This window comes from Hippopotamus amphibius, chromosome 2 (assembly GCF_030028045.1).
Source record: "Hippopotamus amphibius kiboko isolate mHipAmp2 chromosome 2, mHipAmp2.hap2, whole genome shotgun sequence".
Taxonomy (NCBI): Eukaryota; Metazoa; Chordata; class Mammalia; order Artiodactyla; family Hippopotamidae; genus Hippopotamus; species Hippopotamus amphibius.
The window spans coordinates 186,925,197-186,941,867 of record NC_080187.1 but is presented as its reverse complement, the minus strand read 5'-3'; the positions used below and the strand labels follow the sequence as shown (position 1 = coordinate 186,941,867).

The following is a 16,671-nucleotide window of genomic DNA, read 5'->3' as shown; positions in this document are numbered from 1 at the left end:
CTACAGTGTCAGTGGAGACTCAGACTGCCTGCCGTGTCCTGCCCTCACCTGGCTATCCCACACAAGGTGAGAATAACCAGAACTCACCTCTAGTACCAGAGCTCACCTGGAAACATGGCTCTGAGCCTCTGGCCCCTGCTGCTGCTGCTGCTGTCCTGTGCAGGTGAGAGGAACAGTGAGCTGGGCTGTGGATGAAGGGGGTGGCTGCTGGAGAGAGAATGAGGAATGCAGAGATTAACTGGTTAGAGGAAAAATAAAGGGGCAAGGAAGAGGGGCGGAGACTGGAGCTAAGGGAGAAGATAAGGGTAAAGAAATCAGGCTAAGAGTTAGTGTAGGTTGTTGAAAGGGACTCAGCTCACCATCTTTTTCACCTCATCTTTACATCCAGGCAGGGACTGGGCTCCAGCGCAGGGCTGAATTTGGGTTCCAGGCTTTTCCCCTTCAGTGATCTCTGGTTTCTCTCCTTACAGTGACTCTGGTCCCTACTGGGCCTCAGTCCCTGGACTCCGGTCTCTCCCTCCTGAAGTCATTGCTCTCCGCTCTGGACCAGGCTCCCCAGGGCTCCCTCAGCCGCTCACGGTTCTCTGCATTCCTGGCCAACATTTCTTCTTCCTTTGAGCCTGGGAGAATGGGGGAAGGACCGGTGGGAGAGCCCCCACCTCTCCAGCCCCCTGCTCTCCGGCTCCATGATTTCTTAGTGACGCTCAGAGGCAGCCCGGACTGGGAGCCAGTGCTAGGGCTGCTGGGGGATGTGCTGGCACTGCTGGGACAGGAGCAGACCCCCCGGGACTTCCTGGGGCACCAGGCAGGTGTGCTGAGTGGACTCGCAGAGACGCTGCTGGGAGCCTTAGTTCCTGGGGGACCCCCAACCCCTACCCGGCCCCCATGCACCCGTGACGGGCCCTCTGACTGCGCACTGGCAGCTGACTGGTTGCCTTCTCTGCTGCTGCTGTTAGAGGGCACACGCTGGCAGGCCCTGGTGCAGATGCAGCCCAGTGTGGACCCCGCCAATGCCACAGGCCTCGGTGGGAGGGAGCCGGCCCCCCACCTTTTGCAGGGCCTGCTGGGGTTGCTCACCCCGGTGGGGGAGCTGGGCTCTGAGGAGGCTCTTTGGGGAGGTCTGCTACGCACAGTGGGGGCCCCCCTCTATGCCACCTTCCAGGAGGGGTTGCTCCGCGTCACTGACTCCCTGCAGGATGAGGTCTTTTCCATTCTGGGGCAACCAGAGCCTGATGCCAATGGGCAGTGCCAGGGAGGTGAGTGCTGCTGGGTCCAGGGCTGGGCTGTGGCAGGGCAAGAAGGAGTGAGATTGGAGTAGTTCTCTTCCTTACTCTTTCCCTCCTAGGTAACCTTCAACAGCTGCTCTTGTGGTAAGTAACAGGAGAGGAGTTTTGAGGGAGTTGGCGGGGAAGTCAACAGCCTCCAGAGCAGAAGAGGAAACTGATGGGAGGGGTGTGGTTTAGTGGTTTTGGAGTGGAACTATTGCGGTTGGTGTCCCAGCTCCACCTCTTCCTAGCCATGTGACCTTGGGCGGGTTATAGTCTCATTCTGCCTCAGTTTCCCCACTGATGAAATGTGGATAGTATTAGCTACCTCAGAGTTTTTGCATGGGATTAAACGAGTTGATACTCTATGTGTAAACCACTTAGAACTGTGCCTGGCACATAGTACTTGATAAATGTTAACTAATAAAGATGGGGTCTGGAAAGAAAGGACAAGATTTGATTCCTCCACCCCTTACTGTTTCAGTACAACAGTGCCAGAGCACAGGAGGACATATTCAGTTGCTGGGCAGATTCCTGATCTGAGGCCAAGCAAGGGTTGTGTTTAAGCTACCTAAAAGCATATGCAGAAAGGATAAAGAAGGGGGCCAGGTGCACAGAAGGGACTCCAACTGGGCTGCTTCTAGGTGATTTTATGCCTTGGCAGGACAGATCTCTCTCCCCCTTGCCCCCATCCAACATTTAACCCAATAACACCAATACTCCCAGGGACCGCACTTTTGGAAAAGCCTATGCCTGCCACCCCCCCCCGCAGGGCTCGGGGCCAGGGCCAGAATCTTCAACTTAGGGAATGCACACTGACCAGATGCTTGCCTGCTCCTCCCTTTGTACCCAGGGGCATCCGGCACAACCTCTCCTGGGATGTCCGGGCACTGGGCTTTCTGTCTGGATCACCACCCCCACCCCCTGCCCTCCTCCACTGCCTGAGCACGGGTGTGCCTCTGCCCAGGACTTCCCAGCCCTCAGCCCACATCAGCCCTCGCCAGCGGCGGGCCATCTCTGTGGAGGCCCTCTGCAAGAACCACTCAGGCCTGGCACCACCCTATGGCATTTCCAATTTCTCCATCCACTTGCTCTGCCAGCACGCCAGGCCTGTCACCCCGCAGCCCCCTCCCAGCACCGCTGCCATCTGCCAGACGGCTGTGTGGTACACAGTGTCATGGGCCCCAGGTGCCCAAGGCTGGCTGCAGGCCTGCCACGACCAGTTTCCTGATCAGTTCCTAGAGGCGATCTGTAGCAACCTCTCCTTTTCCACCCTCTCAGGTCCCAACCGCCGCCTGGTAAAGCGGCTCTGTGCTGGCCTGCTCCCACCCCCCACCAGCTGCCCTGAAGGACTGCCCCCTGTCCCCCTCACCCCAGAGATCTTCTGGGGCTGCTTCTTGGAGAATGAGACTCTGTGGGCCAAGCGGCTGTGTGGGGAGGCAAGTCTACAGGCTGTGCCCCCCAGCAACCAGGCTTGGGTTCAGCATGTGTGCCAGGGCCCCACCCCCGATGTCGCTGCCTCCCCACCCTGCCACATTGGACCATGTGGGGAACGCTGCCCAGATGGGGGCAGCTTCCTGATGATGGTCTGTGCCAATGACACTATGTACGAGGCCCTGGTGCCCTTCTGGCCTTGGCTAGCAGGCCAGTGCAGGATAAGTCGTGGGGGCAATGACACTTGCTTCCTGGAGGGGTTACTGGGCCCTCTTCTGCCCTCTCTGCCACCACTGGGACCGTCCCCACTCTGCCTGGCCCCGGGCCCCTTCCTGCTTGGCATGCTCTCTCAACTGCCACGCTGTCAGTCCTCCGTGCCAGCCCTTGCCCACCCCACACGCCTGCACTATCTCCTGCGCCTGCTGACCTTCCTCCTGGGTCCAGGGGCCGGAGGGAACGAGGCCCAGGGGATGCTGGGTCAGGCCCTGATGCTCTCCAGTCTCCCAGACAACTGCTCCTTCTGGGATGCCTTCCGCCCAGAGGGCCGGCGCAGTGTGCTGCAGACGGTTGGGGAGTACCTGGAACAGGAGGAGCAGCTGACCCTGCCAGGCTTAGACCCCATTGCCAGCTCCAGCTCTGGTTTAAGCAAGATGGAGCTGCTGGCCTGCTTCAGCGTGAGTGATCTGCAAAGGTGAAAACTCCTGGAACAGAGGGAAGGGCCTCCATGGGAGTTCTCTACTGTATTACTGAGAGGCAGTAGTGTAGTGCAGTGGTTAAGCCCACAGCTCTGGAGTCATACAGTCTTGGGTTCACTTCTTAGTTCTGTGAGCAGCACTGGACAAGTTTTTAACCTCTCTGAGCAATATTTTTGTCATCTGTAAATGAACAGTAGAGAATAATGGTGCCACTCTTTTTAGGGTGGTTTAAGGATTACATCATATAACAAACACATGCTGTGGGCTTAGCACTAATATGTGATATATAAACAACATATAATAAATGTTATCTCATTATTCTTCCTGACTTTTTGATTCTCCCCCTTTCTGCTCCAGAGAGGAAAGGGATCAAGTTAGAAGGCTCTAATTCTGTCCCTAGAGAGTGAGAATTGGAAACTGGCAAAATATAGGAAGATAGGCAGAAATGAGAAAAATTCATGGTAATTGCAAATCAGAAGACCTGGGTTTTAGGTTCAACTATGCCACAAGCGTGCTTTTAGACAAGTAACTTAATTTGGTTTTCCTGGGTTTCAGTTTCTTCTCTGTAGAGTGAAGGAGCTGGAATATGTGAATACCACCGTTGATTCATTGAGTTCAGCTTATCGTGTAAGGCACTTTGCTGGTTCTGTAGGGAATGTAAAGATTCCTTACTCCATGTATCTCTTGCACCTTTCTCAAGTCCTGGGATGAGTGAAATGTAATAATTTGGTTCATATCTACAAGTATTTATTGAGCCAGCTCTGGGCCTGTCATGGGAAAGTCTATGCAGGGAAGTTAGAGACATGGTCCCTGACCTAAAGGAGTTTAATATCTGAGGAGACACACATACTAGCTTCAGATGAAGGACAAGCATCCTTGCAAGTGGAGCTGGAGTGGCTGGGGAGGCTGCAGGAGGGACAGAAGAGGCAGCTTTCTTGGCATCTTGTCTGTCTCCCCACCAGCCTGTGCTGTGGGATCTGCTCCAGAGGGAGAAGAGTGCTTGGGCCCTGCAGATTCTAGTGCAGGTAACAGATGCGGGGGGTAGTATGTGGGTGGACTGGGTGATAGCTGTGCCTGAGGTCCCTGCCCAGTGAGGCCATAACCACCATGACCTCCTAATCCCAGGCATACCTGCACATGCCGCCAGAAAATCTGCAGCAGTTGGTGCTTTCAGCAGAGAGGGAGGCTGCCCAGGGCTTCCTGACGCTCATGCACCGTTCCTGGGCCCAGCTGCAGGTGGGCATGGCGGGAGAAGGGAACGGGGGTGGCAGGGGAAATCTAGGAATCAAGAGCACCTGGAACCAGGTAGGTAGCAGGCTTTCTCCAGCAGAAGGAGGAACGCAAGAGGGGAGATGCCTGGGATATTGGGCATCTCCAGAGCCGGCATTCATTCCTGTGCCCCCACAGGTGCCACCATCTGAGGAGCAGGCCCTGGGTCGACTGACAGCATTGCTGCTCCAGCGGTACCCACGCCTCACCTCCCAGCTCTTCATCGACCTCTCACCGCTTATCCCCTTCTTGGCTGTCTCCGACCTGATGCGCTTCCCACCATCCCTGTTGGCCAATGACAGTGTGTAAGGACCCTGTACCACTCCTCCTGATCCTGTCAGGGTCAGGCCAACCCCACCCACCTAGAGCAGCCCCTGTGATTAAAACTACGGAGTCTCCTTCCTGTCTATGACAGCAGGGCTGCACAGAGCCAGAGGACAGGGGCAAGGGGTAAGACCCATTACTCTCCCCAGCCTGGCTGCCATCCGCGATTACAGCCCTGGAATGAGGCCTGAACAGAAGGAGGCTCTGGCAAGGCGACTGCTGGCCCCCGAGCTGTTTGGAGAAGTGCCCGCCTGGCCCCGGGAGCTGCTGTGGGCAGCGCTGCCCCTGCTCCCGCATCTCCCTCTGGAGAACTTTCTGCAGCTGAGCCCGCATCAGGTATGAGAACGATCATTTATTTGACTAGCCTGTTTTCTGTCAGGTGGGACGGGAGTCAGTGGCATGCCTTCTAGTGAGCCCCTCCCCACAAGTGTCCCACAGTGACCCAAACACAAGCTGACCTTCCCCATCTCAGATCCAGGCCCTGGAGGATAGCTGGCCAGCGGCAGGTCTTGGGCCAGGACACGCCCGACACGTGCTGCGCAGCCTGGTGAACCAGAGTGTCCAGGATGGAGAGGAGCAGGTGCGCAGGTGAATGGTTGTGGGACCAGTGATCACGGCCAGAGCGGGAGAGAGGCAGGTACAGGTGCCACGGTGGGTTGGGGTCCTAGGAAGGAAGGGGCAAGAGAATAGGCAGTGGCCCCCAGCAGTGCAGGGCTCCAGGAGAGAGGCCTACCTGTGGCATCCACATTTCCCAGTTTAGCAGTCGGAGGGCTTGTTCCATGTACCTACATGGTCCCTGCCTTAGTACCAGCCTCAGTGACCACATGAAGGCCAGCTTCGTGCCCTCTTCAGGCTGGGGCCCCTCGCCTGTTTCCTGAGCCCTGAGGAGCTTCAGAGCCTGGTACCCTTGAATGATCCAATGGGGCCAATAGAACGGGGGCTGCTGGAATGTGCAGCCAACGGGACCCTCAGCGCACAAGGACGGGTGAGCCCCTTGGCACAGGCCTATAAGACTTCAGGCTTTCCGTGGGGGGCGGTCTGTGTGGAGGACAGGCCCAGTCATCCCAACCAAGCGTGAGCACCGTTGGTGCCAGCCCTCACCCCACCTCGCCACCTTCATTCCTTACTTCCTCACTCCATGGCCATTCTCGTCCGTAACCACCGCTTCCTGACCCTGCTTCCTCTGGTCTATGACATCTCAAACATACCCTTTGATGTCTTGAGCCCAATCTGTTCCTCTCCCATCCTTGGTTCCAAGTCATAACTCAGGCCCTGGGAAATCCAGATGTGGGATTAGAGAGGAGGCTTAAGGTTCACCTGTCTTTTCTCTCCAGTTCCAGACCTTCTTTGGTTACAGGTAGCATATGAACTTCTGGGAGTATTACGCTCATCTGGAGGAGCTGTGCTGAGCCCCCGGGAGCTTCGACTTTGGGCCCCTCTCTTCCCGCAGCTGGGCCTCCGCTTCCTGCAGGAGCTGTCAGAGCCCCAGCTTAGAGCCATGCTTCCTGCCCTGCAAGGAACCAGTGTCACACCTGCCCAGGTGGGCCTATCTCACTCTCTGGCTTCCGTCTTCCATCCCCTGGCACCTCAGTCAAGAGAATTACATTTCAAGGATACCATTGGGCCCCCTGAAGCCTCCTTTTCCTCTGTTCCAAGGAGGACTCCCTCGTCCCCCTTCCTCAGATGAAGAGGAGTCCAGAGCCAGGCTGGTCACTGGGGTGGCAGAGAGGGAACTGGAAGTTTTGGAGGGTGGTCCCTAGGGACCTGCTTGGGACCTGGCTGCCAGGACCTGAGACCTGTTGTTTCCTGTCCCATCCTGCCGTAGGCTGTCCTACTGCTTGGACGGCTCCTCCCTAGGCGTGATGTGAGTAGCAGCAACTTCTCAACATCCCCAGAGCTCTCTGTCCCCCTCCCCCTGGCTCCCCCTTAGCTCCCTTCGTACCTGCCGCCTTGCTCTACTGTGATTGTCCTCTTCTCTACCACCCGGCCTGGCTTCTTCAGGTCTCTTGTCTCTCTTGCTCCCCAGCTGTCCCTGGAGGAACTCTGCTCCTTGCACCCTCTGCTTCCAGGCCTCAACTCCCAGACACTCCAGGCCATCCCTAGGCGAGTTCTGGTTGGGGCCTGTTCCTGCCTGGCCCCTGAACTGTCACGCCTCTCAGCCTGCCAGACTGCAGCGCTGCTGCAGACCTTTCGGGTATGAGAGCAGCAGGGAGGATGGCCAATCAGGGATGAGGGCTCTGGTTGGGAGGAGGGCATCTTCCCTATACCCAGGGAACCTCACCACTTTTACACACACACACACACACACACACACACACACACACAGCCAATTCTCATGCAGGTGAAAGATGGAGTTAAAAACATGGGTGCAACAGGTGCCGGTGCGGCTGTATGTATCCCTGGTCAGGTACGTGTGGTTTCTCTTGACTAAGCTCCTCTCCACCTCCCAGGGCTGTCTCACAGGGCTGGTGCTGTCTCACATTCTTCCCCCTGCAGTGGCCCTGAGAGTCCAGGTTAGCTCTGTGCCCACCAAGACATTAGCAGCTCTCCCCAGGTCCCGATACAGGAGAGCAGGATGTCCTAGAACGTCAAAGCCACAAGGGTCTGAGAAATCTTCCAGCCCAGTCATCCTGTTCTCAGATAAAGAGACCAAAGTTCTGAGAGGCTAAGGCAGTTAAGTCCATTGGGTGCTTAAACAGCAGTGACACTTGACCACGACTGCCTTTTATGTGAGGGCTCTTGGGTGTGCACTGCTAGAGTGGCACATGCCATTCCACCCTTCTCCTAGTTTTGGTGCCTTCCTGACCCCCATGGTTCCCATTCTTCTTCTCTGAGGCCTGAGTCCAGACCCTTTCACCTCTCACTACACTGCTACACCCACCCCACCAGCAGCCTACCCCCACCACCTGGCCAGACTGCCTGCTGCCTCTGCTCCCACTAAAGCTGCTGCAGCTGGACTCTGCTGCTCTTCTGGCTGACCAAAGGCGCTACCGGGAGCTGCCCTGGTCTGAGCAGCAGGTAATTCTTCCCACTACCCCAGAGCTCCCTTCCCTCAATATTTTCCACCTCCCTCACTCGTGTCTCAGCCCTAGATTGGGCACCTTGTCCCTAGCAACCCTTATGATGTGATTTGCTTTGCTCTTTCTTTTTCCCTCCTCCCTGTTCCCTCATTTCTCTCTCTCTCTTTCCGTCTCTCAGGAGTGGGCATTCGGGAGAGCAGGAGGCTGGTGGGATGCACAGGGTGGAGGGGCAGCCCTGGGTCCAAGGCATCAAAGGTCCTTGGGGCAATACCTCTGCTGGGAAGCAGCTCCTCTTTCTCTTGCAGGCACAGTTTCTCTGGAAGAAGGTGCAGGTGCCCACTAACCTGACCCTCAGGAATCTGCAGTGAGTAACTTGTGTTGAGCTCTGAGTCTAATTCAGCTAACATTTTTTGAGTGCTTACCATGTGCCAGGCACCATGTGATATATGGGGGTGGAGGGGGGTGGGGAGGAGAGGATGAGGATGCAGGGCGTATAGCCTCAGCCAGTGGGTCTTCTTTTGGCTCCTCCTCCCCTGCCCCTCCTGCCCCTCCATAGCACAGCATCTATCCTGACTGGGTTCAGGTCCTAGCCCCATCACCTATTTGTCATCTTGGGCAAGTCGTTTAACCTCTCTAAGCTTCAATTTTTCCTTCTATGGGACAAGAATTAAAGTGGTACCTTCCTACTAAGACAGCATGGTAAATCAACTATACTCCAATAAAAATTTTTTAAAAATAAATAAAACGGTACCTTCCTATAGGTGGTTGTGAAGATTAAATGAGATAAGACATATAAGATACTTAACACAGTGCCTGGCCCAGTGTAAGCATCTGATAGACATTTGCTAATTAATCTTTCAGAGCCACTGACCAAGCAGGAATAAACAGGAGTAAGTATCACCTTACCTCCACCCACAGTAAAAGAACCATGGTCTTCTGAAAACATGGCTCTAGTCTCAGTTTACCACATTTCTAGTAGAATGAGGTTGGGAATGTCACTTGACCTCTGTAAATATTTTATTCTCTCATAAACAGTGATAATGTTGTAGGAAGCCAATGAGAATATCTCTGCAAAGATATTTCTCAAACTATAAATTACGATAAATGAAAACTGTACTTGTGTTGAGAATGTTGATATCAAGGAGCAGACAGGCTGTGGCATGTGTTGAATGAGCACCTTCCCACTCACACACCTACAGGGCTCTGGGTACTCTGGCAGGGGGCATGTCCTGTGAGTTTCTGCAGCAGATCAACTCGATGGCAGACTTCCTTGAAGTGGTGCACATGATCTACCAACTGCCCACTGGGGTTCGAGGGAGTCTGGTGAGAGGGGTGCTTGGGCATTGGTGGGAGCAGGGAGGCAGGGACTCTGGGTATAGAACCCAGCCTCCATGCTCAGCTCTGTCCTGAAGCTGCTTCCCTACCCCGTCCCACAGAGGACCTGTATCTGGGCAGAGCTACAGAGGAGGATGACAATGCCAGAGCCAGAGCTGGCAACCCTGGGGCCAGAACTGACTGGGCTGGACACCAAGCTACTCCTGGACTTACCGTAAGGCTACGATTGGAGATACTAGATTCTCAGAAAGCTCAACCTGGGGTAGAAGATCTGCCCTTAGGAAACATCTTAGGGGTGGTATTTTTCTGTCTGGTGGTTCCCTGGCATCAGTTACAGCCTAAAGCAGAGGATTCTATTCAAAGTTGCTCTAGGGGGACTTCCCTGGTGGTCCAGTGGGTAAGACTCCATGCTTCCAATGCAGGGGACCCAGGTTTGATCCCTGGTAGGGGAACTAGATTCCACATGCATGCCACAGCTAGAAGTCTGTATGCTGCAACTACAGATCCTTCGTGCTGCAACTACAGATCCCTCGTGCCACAACTAAGACCCAGTGCAGCCAAAATAAATAAATATTAAACAAACAAAGTTGCTCTAGGTATTGACTAGTTCCCCAAACAAGGCCCCAGCATGCGACAGCTGAGGGTGGCAACATTGTGATGTGACCTGCCAAGCAATCTTTTTTTTAAAAAAAAAAAAATGTATTTATTTGGCTGCTTTGGGTCCTAGTTGCAGCACATGGAATCTTCATTTGCCATGTGCGGGGATCTTTAGTTGTGACATGCGGGATCTTTAGTTGCGGCATGCAAACTCTTAATTGCGGCATGTGGGATCTAGTTCCCTGACCAGAGATCGAAACGGGGCCCCCTGCATTGGGAGCATGAAGTCTTAGCCACACCAGGGAAGTCCCCAAGCAATCTTAATACAACCTAGGCTACATTAATGGAGATAGAATATTTTAAATGCAGAAGGTAGAAGTTCCCTGGTTGCCTAGTGGTTAGGATTCCGGGCTTTCACTGCCCTGGCTCAGGTTCAGTCCCTGGTCAGGGAACTGAGATCCCACAAGCCACATGGTGTGGCCAAAAATAAAAATAAAAATTAACAAATGAGAGAGGTAATCGTTCAATTCTGCCTCACAGGATTGTAGTCTGCTTAGGGCACTGTGTTCTCAGTGTGTTCAGAGAAGTAAGTAAAGAGAAAATGTATGAAACGTGATAAATAGCTTCAAATACTCCAGGGACTATCAAATAGAAAATAGATTGACATGTTTCTGAATGGCCCCATTGGGCATGACTAGTACCAGTGAATGAAAATCAGATTTTTACACAATATGAGGAAATTTGTGGTAGTGAGTTCCTGGCCACTGGAGCTATTCAAGCCTAGTCTGGATGGCCCCATGCCAGGAATGTTGTAGAGCAGATTCAAGTATGGGTGAGGAGAGAGAAGACTAGACGAACCTAAGGCTCCTCCCAAACTACAGATTCTAGGAGTTTATGAGTATCTCACTCATAGGCTTCTTTTCCCACTTTATCCCCATGCCCACCCCATTGCCAGCTGAGCTGTAAGTCAGAGTAGGAAAAAGTTGGTGTCGGTCTTTCTGGGAAGGAGATGACTCCATCCTTACATTTTTATAGGCCTCCCTACAGATTTTGGCTTTTGTACTACTTGGTCCAGTTCCAGACTTGGCAACCCCAGATAGAGTACATGGTATCACTTCTGATTTTTCGGCAAAAGGGCTTTTTTAAAAGTGCCATCCAAATCTGTTTAAATATAATGGTTCTTGGAGATAATTTAGAATCCCAAAGGCCTGGATAAGGTGAAAGATTCTGGACCATGAGTTGGAAGACCCAAGTTCCTCATTTGTGAAAGAGAGATGAGAAAATACCTCTCTCACCCCCAGGTTTTGCCATAGGATCAAATGCGATAACACCTAAAAGAAATTTGTCAATTGTATAGTGCTATACAAATGAGAGGGGACCTTCTCACAATAAGCAGAGGAAGGGTGTATTGTGGAAAACAGGAATTGAGAGTAAGACCCCACCATTTGATTTCTGTGAACCTCAGTTTTTTAATCCTTAAAATGGGGGAGGGGATTTAGTGATACTTAATATTTAGGGCTTTTGATTCCATTAGATAAGGTAGGATTGTTTGCCACTTCTTCTCAAGAAGACTGGAAATATGTCACTCCCTTTGTTCTTTCCCTGCAAGCACGTGGAGGGAATTGGATCTGGGGCTGTTTAATATCAGTTTCTGTCCAGGGCCCGCGTTTCGTCTGGTGTTACTTTTTGTCTGGGGAATGTGGCATTCGGTGGTCCCTTCTCAATTTGGCTCAGTTCTGAGTCCCCCCATTGTCAACTTGCTATAGGGTCCAGCTGATGCACAGACTGTCCAATGAATCCATTATGTTGGTGGTGGAGCTGGTACGAGGCACTCCAGAGCAGCTGCTGGTACTGACCCCATTCCACCGGGCAGCCCTGGCAGAGAGGGCACTACAAAACTTGGTAAGAGTCCACCCCACCAGACTCAGAACTGTGGCCTGGGCCATTCTTACCACTCAGACAATGCTCTCTGTCTTCTAGGCCCAGACCTGAACTTTTGCTGCCAAACAGGTTTTTGTCTACAAGGCCTTAGCCCCTAGATCTACCTCTGGGTTCTATTCCTTGATAATCTGTTTCATGTTTCTTGTCCATATCCCTTGGAATATAAGAAATTCCTTGGATTCCACCTGCCAGTCTTTCCACCTGCTCCTATTTGGGCTCATTGTTTAGAAAAGTGAACAATGGCAATGAACTTCATAGCGTCTTGGGTTGGGAGCAGGAGGGAGGCAAGGTCAAATGTCTTGGTGTCTTGATCAAAGAGACTGGCCCTCTGAGCCAGCAGTGCATTGTCCCAAGGCCTGATGCCCCTCTCCAGGCTCCAAAGGAGACAGAAGTGTCAAGGGAAGTACTGGAGACATTGGGCCCCTTGGTTGGATTCCTGGGGATAGAGAGCACACGACGGATCCCCCTACAGATCCTGCTGGCCCATCTCAGTCAGCTGCAGGGCTTCTGCCTAGGAGAGCCATTTGCCACAGAGCTGGGATGGCGGCTGCTGCAGGAGCCTGCTCTTGGGTATGGACATTCGGGAACTTCAGCTTCTAACTCATCCTACACCCACCCTCTCAACCACCCTCATCCGTGGCCGCCCATTCAGTATGCTCTGAGATCCTTGGAGCCCTGAGTCCCCAGTCCCAGCATGTCTTTCCTCTTCCTTCTCCTCACAATTCACTCAGCATCCCAGCCCCTGAGCTTCTTTCTGTCCCTCAGGAAACCAGAGTTGTGGAGCCAGGATGAAGTCGAGCAAGCGGGACGCCTAGTATTCACTCTGTCTCCCGAGGCTATTTCCTTGATCCCCAGGGTGAGGTGAAAGAACAAGGAGGGAGTAAGAGCAGAAAGGGGACTGGGGACCTGGTCCTGGGGAGCTAAGGCCAAGGAAGTTGAGGGAAAAGGGTGTGAAGCCTGAATCTGGGGGAGACTGCTAAAAAGAGACAGGACTTTGGAAATACAGCTGTAGCAGTGGGCCCTGACCTGCCCTGTTCTGCCCACCCACCTACCTTCTCACCCAGGGGGCCTTGGGCCCAGAGACCCTGGAACGGCTCCTAGAGAAGCAGCAGAGCTGGGAACAGAGTAGAGCTGGACAGCTGTGTGCAGGCCCACAGCTTGCTCCCAAGAAAGCAGCCCTGGTCGCTGGGGTTGTGCGGCCCACCACAGAGGATCTCCCAGGTGAAACTCCCTGAATGCCCATACATCTAGCAGGGTGTACTGGAAAGAGTCGCCAACAATGCAATCAGGCTTGTGCCCTTTGAGCAGATTTGTGCAAATTTCTCTCTGGGCTGGGGTTTTGTAATCTATAAAGCACAGAGGAGTGAGGGATGATCTTCATGGTCTCTTCTAGTTCTAAGGTTCTATAGCTCTGGGAATTTATAACTCACTATATTTTTAGCCCAGGACTCTCTTTTCCCTGCTGTCTTATCCCTGTTAACAGCTGACTCAGCTCTAGGCTTGATTAAATGTGGAGCTCTGCTGGGAAGATGCTTAGGGTGGAGGAAGGTGACACTGTGGGGCTAGGGACCTGGGTTCCAATCCAGATCTGCCATTCAATCCCTGGGCAACCCCTTCAGTCTTCCATCTATACAATGAGGGGCTTGTCCTCTCCCGTCACTTGTTCCAATATCATTGAGTCCTATAAATCTCACGCTATAGTAATCCCTTGAGGCATACTGTCCATATTGCCCTGTCCTTCAAAGGTTGGAGGGGTCATTCCATCTATAGCTATCTCTCTGGGCATACTTTAGCACTACACTGACCCCCTGGCCCTGCCTTCCTGCTTCAGAACCTGTGCCAAATTGTGCAGATATACGAGGAACATTCCCATCAGCCTGGTCTGCAACCCAGATCACAGAGATGGAGCTCTTAGACTTTGAGGACTGCCTAGCACTATTTGCAGGAGACCCAGGACTTGGGCCTGAGGAACTACGGGCAGCGATGGGCAAGGCAAAACAAGTTAGTGCTGGAGAGTCCAGTTGGGATTGGAGGTGGAATAAGGAGGAGGAAGCCAGTTGGGTGTGGTGTGGGACACAAGGGTATGGGTAGCTGGGTGAGAGGTGGGGGTGGGGGGGACATAGGAGATAAAGGAATGAGAGGGTTTGGATCCTGAGTAGGAAGTCAGAGGGGGTGAATACTGAGGAAAGGCAGCTAGTGAAAGGGGTAGAGGGACTAGAGAAGTGGTTACCAAATTTTAGCATGTATCAAAATCATCTGGGGAGCAGGTGTTTTAAATGCTTATTCGAGGACTCATGCTAGACTCACTGAAGAAGAATCTCTGAGGATGGGGTCTGAGCATCTGCACATCTGCACCTTAACAGTCACCCCACCACCACCACCACCCAACCCCGTGAATCTGGTACGCATAAGAGTTTAGAACTCATGGGCTAGAGTCTGCTATTCTTCCCTACTGAGACTCTAGAGTCTTTCAATAACACCTTAGTCAGAGGAACCTCAATCCAATCCTCTCATTTTACAGTTGAAGAAACTAAAGACCCAGAGAAGGCAAGGGATTTGCCCAGAGTTACACAGCTAAGGTCAGAGGCAAAACTAAGACCCAGCATTCTGACGCCTAATCCAGTGCTTTTTCCATTCACACTGTTCCTCTCTCTCTCTAGTTGTGGGGTCCCCCCCGGGGATTCCGTCCTGAGCAGATCCTGCAGCTGGGTCGGCTCTTAATAGGTCTAGGAGAGCGGGAACTACAGCAGCTGAGCCTGGTGGACTGGGGTGTGCTGAGCACCCTGGGGCAGATAGATGGCTGGAGCTCCGCCCAGGTAACATCTTCTCTGCTCTCTACCACCTTCCAAACACCCATCCCACAGATCCAGGCCTCTAGGTTATCTAAGGCCCAAGGAATTTCTTTCCTGTGATCCTACCTGGCCATTCTTTCTATCTTTTCCTAATACCTGATTCTAGTAGCCTCAGGAATTCTGTGATTTATTCATTCTGAGGCCCTGACACATACCTTTGTGCCTCCTTTCCCTTTGGCCTCCTCTTTTCCCATCCTTCTCTTTTTTGGATCTTCAGCCTTGGCTATTGGATGGCTATTGGATCTTCAGGTCTTAATAATAAAAAGCCCAGTAGCACTTGTCCCTTCCCTAAGAAGCTGCCCATCCATGGTTTCCCCATGACTTCTCTCTTTATCCTGTGGCCTCCACCCCTACCCCAGCTCCGGGTTGTGGTCTCCAGTTTCCTGCGGCAGAGTGGTCGGCATGTGAGCCACCTGGACTTCCTCCACCTGACTGCGCTGGGTTACACGCTCTGTGGACTTCGGCCAGAGGAGCTGCAGCATATCAGCAGTTGGGAGTTTAGGTCACCTGTGGAGGAGGGTGTGGGTGGTGGTACTGAGGGAAAGTGGGCTCACTGGGGAGGGAAGGATCATGCTGGAATTGTCCCCTGGAGGAAGGGATCTCACTTGAAGCCATTTCTTCCATCAACTCATGCCACCGACCATGGCTGAATCCTCCCTTTCTTCCCACTCTTCCACAGCCAAGCAGCTCTCTTCCTGGGCAACCTGCATCTCCCGTGTTCTGAGGAGCAACTGGAGGTTCTGGCCCAGCTCCTTGTGCTGTCTGGTGGTTTTGGCCCAGTCAGTAACTGGGGGCCTGAGATCTTCACTGAAATTGGCACAATAGCAGGTAGGGAGACTGGGCCATTGCTGCTGCTGCTTGTCAGGGGTTGGTTTCCATACTGTGGATGGACTGGGTGAAGGACTGCTCTGCTATTCTTAAGCTGGGAGTCTGGCATTTAGGCAAGAAGGCATTTAGGTAAGAGGCTGGAGATGCATTGGGGAAGGTCTATGGTAGGATATTTTGGGAGTAGTTGGAGAGACCAGTATAAGATAATGTTTGGATGCCCATCTCACTTGCTTCAACAGCTGGAATCCCAGACCTGGCTCTTTCAGCACTGCTGCGAGGACAGATCCAGGGCCTTACCCCTCTGGCCATTTCTGTCATCCCTCCTCCTAAATTTGCTGTAAGTACTGATGGAGTGGGGTCTGGGGTGACCTCAAGAGAGCCAGGGCCTAACGACAGCTACAGTGGATGTCCTGATCCCTGCTTCCACCCCTAGGTGGTGTTCAGCCCCACTCAGCTGTCTAGTCTCACCAGTGTTCAGGCTGTGGCTGTCACTCCTGAGCAAATGGCCTTTCTGAGTCCTGAGCAGCGACGAGCAGTTGCATGGGCCCAGTATGAGGGGAAGGAGATCCCAGAACTGCAGGGTGAGTTCCCAACTGCACAGCTTGACTCTCCAACTCCTGACCCAGAATCTGAACCCTAACTTGGCACTGGCTGGCTCATAGAACCCTTCAGGGAGATCCTGGAGTGAAGGGGTCTACAGGCTGATAGTTTCCAAGTATCAGTGGCTCCCAGGGAGCAGAGCTGTGATATTCCTTCCATTCTGTTTCATTATAGGTCGAAGCACAGCCTGGGGTCTCCGGGACTGGTCACAACCCTCCTGGGCCCTGGCATTGACCATCTGCTTCCTTGGCAACCTGCTGTGAGCCTGTCTGTGCAGTTAAATAGAAATTGTCAGGAAAGACATTTTAAGTAATAATGAATAAAGTGCAAATGGAAGTGCAATCTAATCATCCTCAGGAAGCTGATGAGGAATATGGGTAAAAGGCTAATGCTTTCCACCCACCTGAGAGTGTGTTCCTGGCATGCTGTATCTGGAGTCTCTTTCCATCATAAATAACCCCACCCCACACCCCACACCCCCAGGAAGCTAGTTCCTCCTCATCCCACCATT

The 16,671-nt window shown here is 53.0% G+C and overlaps 1 protein-coding gene across 1 annotated transcript; it reads left to right on the top strand.

Annotated features, from left to right (window-relative positions):
• Positions 1 to 52: 52 nt before the first annotated feature.
• Positions 53 to 16,453, top strand: STRC (stereocilin). Its single transcript, XM_057721950.1, has 29 exons — positions 53 to 163; positions 471 to 1,256; positions 1,346 to 1,370; positions 2,119 to 3,373; positions 4,357 to 4,419; positions 4,520 to 4,630; positions 4,802 to 4,968; positions 5,137 to 5,323; positions 5,460 to 5,575; positions 5,840 to 5,972; positions 6,345 to 6,527; positions 6,813 to 6,851; positions 7,014 to 7,181; positions 7,329 to 7,394; positions 7,880 to 8,005; positions 8,313 to 8,371; positions 9,207 to 9,330; positions 9,444 to 9,556; positions 11,706 to 11,841; positions 12,254 to 12,450; positions 12,646 to 12,736; positions 12,945 to 13,101; positions 13,712 to 13,881; positions 14,541 to 14,696; positions 15,092 to 15,234; positions 15,412 to 15,560; positions 15,800 to 15,897; positions 15,994 to 16,141; positions 16,335 to 16,453. The coding sequence occupies exons 1-29, from the start codon at positions 115 to 117 to the stop codon at positions 16,421 to 16,423; spliced, it is 5,304 nt and encodes a 1,767-aa protein (XP_057577933.1). The 5' UTR covers positions 53 to 114; the 3' UTR covers positions 16,424 to 16,453.
• The last annotated feature ends 218 nt before the right edge of the window (positions 16,454 to 16,671 follow it).